Here is an 8456-nt window from a genome sequence, read left to right on the forward strand (position 1 = left end):
CATCCCATCCCATCCCATCCCCATCCCATCCCATCCCATCCCATCCCATCCCATCCCATCCCATCCCATCCCATCCCATCCCTGATCCCATCCATCCCATCCCATCCCATCCCATCCCATCCCATCCCATCCCATCCCGATCCCATCCCATCCCATCCCATCCCATCCCATCCCATCCCATCCCATCCCATCCCATCCCCATCCCCATCCCATCCCTGATCCCATCCCATCCCATCCCATCCCATCCCATCCCATCCCATCCCATCCCATCCCATCCATCCCATCCCATCCCATCCCATCCATCCCATCCCATCCATCCCATCCCATCCCATCCCATCCCATCCCATCCCATCCCATCCCATCCCATCCCATCCCATCCATCCATCCCATCCCATCCCATCCATCCATCCATCCATCCCATCTCCATCCCATCCCATCCCATCATCCATCCCATCCATCCATCCCATCCCATCCCATCCATCCTGCTCATCCCATCCCATCCCATCCCATCCCATCCCATCCACATTCTCTCTGTTCCGCAGGCTCTGGATTTCTGTCACAGCATGGGGGTGATGCACCGGGACGTGAAGCCTCACAACGTCATGATCGACCACGAGCACAGGAAGGTGGGGCTGCACCCCTGGGGGGCACAGGGATGTGTCCCCCTGGATCCCCTCCCAATCCCTTTCTCCGGGCTGGGCCCCCAGCTCCTCAGGAGTTTCCAGCCCTTTCCCAGCTCCATTCCACCCCTGGAGCCCCTCCCCAATCCCCCTTTTCTTTGGGCTGAGCCCCCCAGCTCCTCAGTTTTCCAGCCCTTTCCCAGCTCCATTTCCCACCCTGGATCCCCTCCCCAATCCCCCTTTTCTCCAGGCTGAGCCCCCAGCTCCCTCAGGAGTTTTCCAGCCCTTTCCCAGCTCCATTCCCACCCCTGGATCCCCTCCCCAATCCCCCTTTTCTCCAGGCTGAGCCCCCAGCTCCCTCAGGAGTTTTCCAGCCCTTTCCCAGCTCCATTCCCACCCTGGATCCCCCTCCCCAATCCCCCTTTTCTCCAGGCTGAGCCCCCAGCTCCTCAGGAGTTTTCAGCCCTTTCCCAGCTCCGTTCCCACCCTGGAGCCCCTCCCCAATCCCCCTTTTCTCCGGGCTGAGCCCCCAGCTCCTCAGGAGTTTTCCAGCCCTTTCCCAGCTCCATTCCCACCCCTGAGACCCCTCCCCAGTCCCCTTTTCTCCAGGCTGAGCTCCCCAGCTCCCTCAGGAGTTTTCCAGCCCTTTCCCAGCTCCATTCCCACCCCTGGAGCCCTCCCCAATCCCCCTTTTCTCTGGGCTGAGCCCCCAGCTCCTCAGGAGTTTTCCAGCCCTTTCCCAGCTCCAATCCCACCCTTGGAGACCCCTCCCAATCCCCCTTTTCTCCAGGCTGAGCCCCCAGCTCCTCAGGAGTTTTCCAGCCCTTTCCCAGCTCCAATCCCACCCTTGGGACCCCTCCCAATCCCCTTTTCTCCGGGCTGAGCCCCCCAGCTCCCTCAGGAGTTTTCCAGCCCTTTCCCAGCTCCGTTCCCACCCTGGCCACATTCCAGCCCCTCCTGCCTGGATCCCTCCCCGCCTCCCATCCCATCCCCAACCCCATCTGTGCCCCCAGCCCGTGCTCAGGTGCAGCCCCCGAGTCATCCCCCTGGGAAGGGCTGGAATTCCCATCCCTATGGAAGCCCCCGCAGCTGCTCCCGTAAATCCCTTTATTCCCCACCTGCTCCGCCCCATAAAGGGAATTTTTAATCCCTCCCGGCACCTCTGTCCCAGCTGCCCGGCCGGGGCCTCCCGTAAAAACCCTTCAAAGGCGCCTCTGGAGTCTCCCAGTTCCTGGGGAGGGGGCTGAGCCCACCCTGCTCCTTCGGGATGTTCCCTGTCCAAACCTTCCCTGAGCCCTGCCCAGGAATTCCCGTGGAATCCTGGAATTATTTACACTGGGAAACCCCTCTGAGGCCACGGAGTCCTCCTCCTGCTCCCCCAGCCCTGCCCCTGTCCCCAAGTGCCACCTCCCCAGGGATGGCCGATAATCCTCCCGGGATGGGGGTCCCTTCCCAGCAGGGATTTTCCCAAATATCCCAAAGGAATCTCCCCTGGCACCGCTCGGGGCCGGTTCCCTTGCTGGGCTCCCAACTCCCGAGGGTTCCAGAGCACCCTGAGCCGAGGGAAGACCTGGGGGGAGGAAGGGCGGAATCTGAGAATTCCCATCAGATGGGAATTTCCCAATTCCAAATTGGGGGAATTTCCCAATTCCAAATTGGGGGGCAAATTCCAAACCTGCCCCCCCGAGAGAGGACGGGGACAGTGCGGGGTCGGGGTGGGGGAGGGACTGGCAGCTGTGGTGTCACCCCGGGGTGCTCCTGTCCCCTCTCCCCGGGGGCTGAACGGGCGGGGGGAGGTTTGGGGGTGCACCCCGGGGGTCCCTGAGCCCCCCATTCCCACGGGGGAGGTTTGGGGGTGCACCCCGGGGGTCCCTGAGCCCCCATTCCCAAGGGGGAGGTTTGGGGGTGCACCCTGAGCCCCCCATTCCCAAGGGGGAGGTTTGGGGGTCCCTGAGCCCCCCATTCCCAAGGGGGGAGGTTTGGGGGTGCATCCTGGGGGACCCTGAGGCCCCATTCCCACGGGGGAGGTTTGGGGGTGCACCCCGGGGGTCCCTGAGCCCCCCATTCCCACGGGGGAGGTTTGGGGGTGCACCCCGAGGGTCCCTGAGCCCCCATTCCCAAGGGGGAGGTTTGGGGGTGCATCCCGGGGGTCCCTGAGCCCCCATTCCCAAAGGGGAGGTTTTGGGGTGCACCCGAGGGTCCCTGAGCCCCCATTGCCAAGGGGGAGGTTTGGGGGTGCATCCCGGGGGTCCCTGAGCCCCCCATTCCCAAAGGGGGAGGTTTTGGGGGTGCACCCCGGGGGTCCCTGAGCCCCCCATTCCCAAGGGGGAGGTTTGGGGGTGCACCCCGGGGGTCCCTGAGCCCCCCATTCCCAAGGGGGAGGTTTGGGGGTGCATCCTGGGGTCCCCGAGCCCCCATTCCCAAGGGGAGGTTTGGGGGTCCCTGAGCCCCCCATTGCCAAGGGGGAGGTTTGGGGGTACATCCCCCATTCCCAAGGGGGAGGTTTGGGGGTCCCTGAGTCCCCCTTTCCCAAGGGGGAGGTTTGGGGGTCCCTGAGCCCCTCTTTCCCACGGGGGAGGTTTGGGGGTGCACCCTGAGCCCCCCATTCCCAAGGGGGAGGTTTGGGGGTCCCTGAGCCCCCCATTCCCCCGGGGGAGGTTTTGGGGTGCATCCCCCATTCCCAAGGGGGATGTTTGGGGGTCCCTGAGCCCCCCTTTCCCAAGGGGCAGGTTTTGGGGGTCCCTGAGCCCCCCATTCCCCCGGGGGAGGTTTTGGGGTGCATCCCGGGGGTCCCTGAGCCCCCCATTCCCCCGGGGGAGGTTTTGGGGGTCCCTGAGCCCCCCTTTCCCCCGGGGGAGGTTTTGGGGGTCCCTGAGCCCCCCTTTCCCCCGGGGTTGCCCCCCCAGCTGCGGTTGATCGACTGGGGGCTGGCCGAGTTCTACCACCCGGGGCAGGAGTACAACGTGCGCGTGGCCTCGCGCTACTTCAAGGGCCCTGAGCTGCTCGTGGACTACCAGGTACGGGGGGGAGGGGGTCCTGGGACGGGGGTCCCGGCTGGAGAACCCCCTGAGCCCCCTCCACCCCCCAAGATGTATGACTACAGCCTGGACATGTGGAGCCTGGGCTGCATGCTGGCCAGCATGATCTTCCGCAAGGAGCCCTTCTTCCACGGCCACGACAACTACGACCAGGTCAGCGGGGTCCTGTCCCGGCAGCAGGATGGGTGGGGGTCCTGTCCCGGCAGCAGGATGGGTGGGGGTCCCGTCCTGTCAGCAGGATGGGTGGGGGTCCCGTCCTGTCAGCAGGATGGGTGGGGGTCCCGTCCCAGCAGCAGGATGGGTGGGGGTCCCATCTCATCAGCAGGATGGGTGGGGGTCCCGTCCCAGCAGCAGGATGGGTGGGGGTCCCGTCCTGTCAGCAGGATGGGTGGGGGTCCCGTCCCATCAGCAGGATGGGTGGGGGTCCCGTCCCATCAGCAGGCTGGGTGGGCACCCCATCCCATCAACAGGCTGGGGTGGAGACCCCATCCCATCAGCAGGATGGGTGGGGGTCCCGTCCCGTCAGCAGGATGGGTGGGGGTCCCATCCCATCAGCAGGATGGGTGGGGGTCCCATCCCGTCAGCAGGCTGGGTGGGGGTCCCGTCCCATCAGCAGGATGGGTGGGGGTCCCGTCCCGTCAGCAGGATGGGTGGGGGTCCCGTCCCAGCAGCAGGATGGGTGGGAGTCCTGTCCCGTCAGCAGGATGGGTGGGGGTCCCGTCCCGTCAGCAGGATGGGTGGGGGTCCCGTCCTGTCAGCAGGATGGGTGGGGGTCCCGTCCCAGCAGCAGGATGGGTGGGGGTCCTGTCCCAGCAGCAGGATGGGTGGGGGTCCCGTCCTGTCAGCAGGATGGGTGGGGGTCCCATCCCGTCAGCAGGATGGGTGGGGGTCCCGTCCTGTCAGCAGGATGGGTGGGGATCCCATCCCATCAACAGACTGGGGTGGGGATCCCATCCCATCAACAGGCTGGGGTGGAGACCCCATCCCATCAACAGACTGGGGTGGGCACCCCATCCCATCAACAGACTGGGGTGGGCACCCCATCCCATCAACAGACTGGGGTGGAGACCCCATCCCATCAACAGACTGGGGTGGGCACCCCATCCCATCAGCAGACTGGGGTGGAGACCCCATCCCATCAACAGGCTGGGGTGGAGACCCCATCCCATCAGCAGACTGGGGTGGGACCCCATCCCATCAACAGACTGGGTGGGGTCCCATCCCATCAAGAGGCTGGGGTGGGACCCATCCCATCAACAGACTGAGGTGGGCACCTCATCCCATCAACGGACTAGGGTTGGAGACCCCATCCCATCAACAGGCTGGGGTGGAGACCCCATCCCATCAACAGACTGGGGTGAGGATCCCATCCCATCAGCAGACTGGGGTGGAGACCCCATCCCATCAACAGACTGGGGTGGGGGTCCCATCCCATCAAGAGGCTGGGGTGGAGACCCCATCCCATCAACAGACTGGGGTGGGCACCCCATCCCATCAGCAGACTGGGGTGGAGACCCCATCCCATCAACAGGCTGGGGTGGGGGTCCCATCCTATCAGCAGCCTGGGGTGGGCACCCCATCCACACGGCCTGGGATGGGGATCCCATCAACAGACACTGGGATGGAGACCCCATCAACAGACATTGGGGTGTGGATCTCATCCCACACACACTGGGGTAGAGACCCCATCCCACACAGCCCAGGGTGGAGACCCCATCAACAGACTGGGGTGGGGATCCCATCCACACATCCTGGGCTGGGCACCCCATCCACATACCCTGGGGTGGAGACCCCATCCACATACCCTGGGGTGGGGATCCCCATCAACAGACATTGGGGTGGAGACCCCATCAACAGACTGGGGTGGGCACCCCATCCCACAGAGCCCGGGGTGGGGATCCCATCAACAGACACTGGGGTGGAGACCCCACCCACACCCCCTGAGCTCCACACTGTGTCCCCCTCCCCCCGTGTGTCCCCAGTGTCCCCAGTCCCCCCAGTGCCTGCAGTGTCAGTGTCCCCCCAGCTGGTGTGTTGGGACCCCCGGGGGGCTGTCAGGGACCCCCCCAGTCCCCCCAGTGCCCCCAGTGTGGTGTCCCCCCAGCTGGTGCGCATCGCCAAGGTGCTGGGCACGGAGGATCTGTACGACTACATCGACAAGTACAACATCGAGCTGGACCCCCGCTTCAACGACATCCTGGGCAGGTGGGACCCCCGGGGGGGCATTGGGGGGGGCTTAGGGTACAGCCTGGAGCTGGACCCTGCTTCAACGACATCCTGGGCAGGTGGGACCCTGGGGGCACTGGGGGCACAGGGGGCTCAGGGGGCTCAGGGTACAACATCGAGCTGGACCCCTTCAACGACATCCTGGGCAGGTGGGACCCTGGGGCTCAGGGGGCTCAGGGGTACAACCTGGAGCTGGACCTCCTTCAGCGACATCCTGGGCAGGTGGGACCCTGGGGGCATTGGGGGGCTCAGGGGTACAACATCGAGCTGGACCCCCCCTTCAACGACATCCTGGGCAGGTGGGACCCCTGGGGGGCTCAGGGGGGGGTTCAGGGGTACAACCTGGAGCTGGACCCCCCCTTCAACGACATCCTGGGCAGGTGGGACCCCCGTGGGGGCATTGGAGGCTCAGGGGGCTCAGGGGTACAACCTGGAGCTGGACCTGCACTTCAGTGACATCCTGGGCAGGTGGGACCCCTGGGGGGACATTGGGGGGCTCAGGGTACAACCTGGAGCTGGACCCCCTTCAACGACATCCTGGGCAGGTGGGACCCCGGTGGGGGCATTGGGAGGCTCAGGGGTACAACCTGGAGCTGGACCCTCGCTTCAACGACATCCTGGGCAGGTGGGACCCCTGGGGGCATTGGGGGCTCAGGGTACAACCTCGAGCTGGACCCTGCTTCAATGACATCCTGGGCAGGTGGGACCCCTGGGGGCTCAGGGGGGGCTCAGGGATACAACCTGGAGCTGGACCCCCTTCAACGACATCCTGGGCAGGTGGGACCCCCGGGGAGCTCGAGGGGGGCTCAGGGGAGGCAGGGGGTGTCCCGTGTCACCCTGTGGGTGGGCACAGAGCAGGGGGGGCAGCGGGCAGTGAGCTGGGGGTGCCAGCGGTGGGCACGGGCTGATGCTGCTCTATTCACCTTGCTCCTCTTCCCCCCCCTTCCTCTTTCACCCTCTCTCCTTCTCCTCCCCCTCCCCTTCCTCCTTTCCCTCCCCCTCGTCCTCCTGCCCCGCAGACACTCCCGCAAGCGGTGGGAGCGCTTTGTGCACAGCGAGAACCAGCACCTGGTGAGCCCCGAGGCGCTGGATTTCCTGGACAAGCTGCTGCGCTACGACCACCAGAGCCGCCTGACGGCCCGTGACGCCATGGACCACCCCTACTTCTGTACGAGGGGGCACCCCCGGGACCCCCAGGGCACCCCCGGGGCACCCCCCGCCCCGCTGCTCCTTCCTCACCTTCCCCCTTCCCCCACCTTCCCCGGGCTGCTGCCCCTGCCCCGGGGTCTGGGGGGGCCATCCCAAGGGTCTCGGGGGTGTTGAGGCAGCGGTGCCCACCCCGGGGGGCCCGGGGGTGACCCCCTCCCCTCCCCTGTGCCCCCAGACCCCATTGCCAAGGACCCGGCCCGGATGGCAGCCCCGGCCGGGCTCTCGGCCGGCACGCCCCCCGTCAGCTCCTCCAGTATGTTGGCAGGTGAGCGTGGGACCCCCTTGGGGACCCCCCTGGACCCCCAGGAGCGGCTCTGACACCCCCCAACAACCCCGCTGTGCCCCCTTCCCACAGGGATCAGCTCCGTGCCCGCCCAGCCCCTCTCCGGCCTGGCTGCCTCGCCCGTCCTGGCCTCCCCCAGCGCCCTGGGGTCACCGGTGCCCGCGGCTGCCAGCGTCCAGCCCTGAGCACAGCGAGCAGCCCTGAGCACAGGGATTGGTTCCAGAGCCAACAGGATCCAGCCCTGAGCACAGGGAGTGGCTCTGGAGCCATGGGATCCAGCCCTGAGCACAGGGATTGGCTCTGGAGCCAACAGGATCCAGCCCTGAGCACAGGGATTGGCTCTGGAGCCAACAGGATCCAGCCCTGAGCACAGCGAGCAGCTCCGGAGCCTTGGGATCAACCTTGAGCACAGGGATTGGTTCCAGAGCTGTGGGATCCAGCCCTGAGCACAGGGATTGGTTCCAGAGCTGTGGGATCCAGCCCTGAGCACAGGGATCGGATCTGGAACTGTGGGATCCGCCCTGAGCACAGGGAGCAGTCCCAGAGCCAACAGGATCCAGCCCTAATCCAGCTCATCTGCCTCTGGAGCTGCCGGCATCCAACCTTGACCTGCCTCGTCTGGCTCTGGAGCCACCGGGATCCAGCCCTGAGCCAGCCCTTCAGTTCTGGAGCCACCAGGATCAGCCCTGATCCAGCTCTGGAGCCTCCAGGATCCAGTCCTGATCCAGCTCTGGAGCCTCCAGGATCCAGCCCTGATCCAGCTCTGGAGCCACCGGGATCCAGCCCTGAGCCAGCTCCTCCCAGCTCTGGAGCCACCAGGATCCAGCCCTGATCCAGCTCTGGAGCCACCGGGATCCAGCCCTGAGCCAGCTCCTTCCAGCTCTGGAGCCACCGGGATCCAGCCCTGAGCCAGCTCCTCCCAGCTTTGGAGCCACCAGGATCAGCCCTGATCCACGTCCTCCAGCTCCAGAGCCCAGAGCCAGTGGTTCCAGCCCTCCCCTGCCTCATCCCAGCTCTGGAGCTGCCAGGATCCAGCCCTGAGCCGCCTCATCCCAGCTCCTGACATGCCTCATCCCGGCT

At 65.8% G+C, this 8456-nt stretch overlaps 1 protein-coding gene across 1 annotated transcript; it reads left to right on the top strand.

Moving 5' to 3' along the window:
- Positions 1-524: 524 nt before the first annotated feature.
- Positions 525-8243, top strand: LOC126635221 (casein kinase II subunit alpha-like; the record flags this gene model as incomplete). The annotated part of the gene is made up of 7 exons (XM_050306251.1): positions 525-626; positions 3527-3637; positions 3710-3811; positions 5763-5863; positions 6904-7052; positions 7269-7358; positions 7449-8243. Coding segments are annotated over 7 exons (768 nt in total), but the record flags the coding sequence as incomplete, so codon positions are not given.
- Between the last annotated feature and the right edge of the window lie 213 nt (positions 8244-8456).

Source organism: Myiozetetes cayanensis, unplaced genomic scaffold (genome assembly GCF_022539395.1).
Source record: "Myiozetetes cayanensis isolate MyiCay16 unplaced genomic scaffold, myiCay2020 scf1158, whole genome shotgun sequence".
Taxonomy (NCBI): Eukaryota; Metazoa; Chordata; class Aves; order Passeriformes; family Tyrannidae; genus Myiozetetes; species Myiozetetes cayanensis.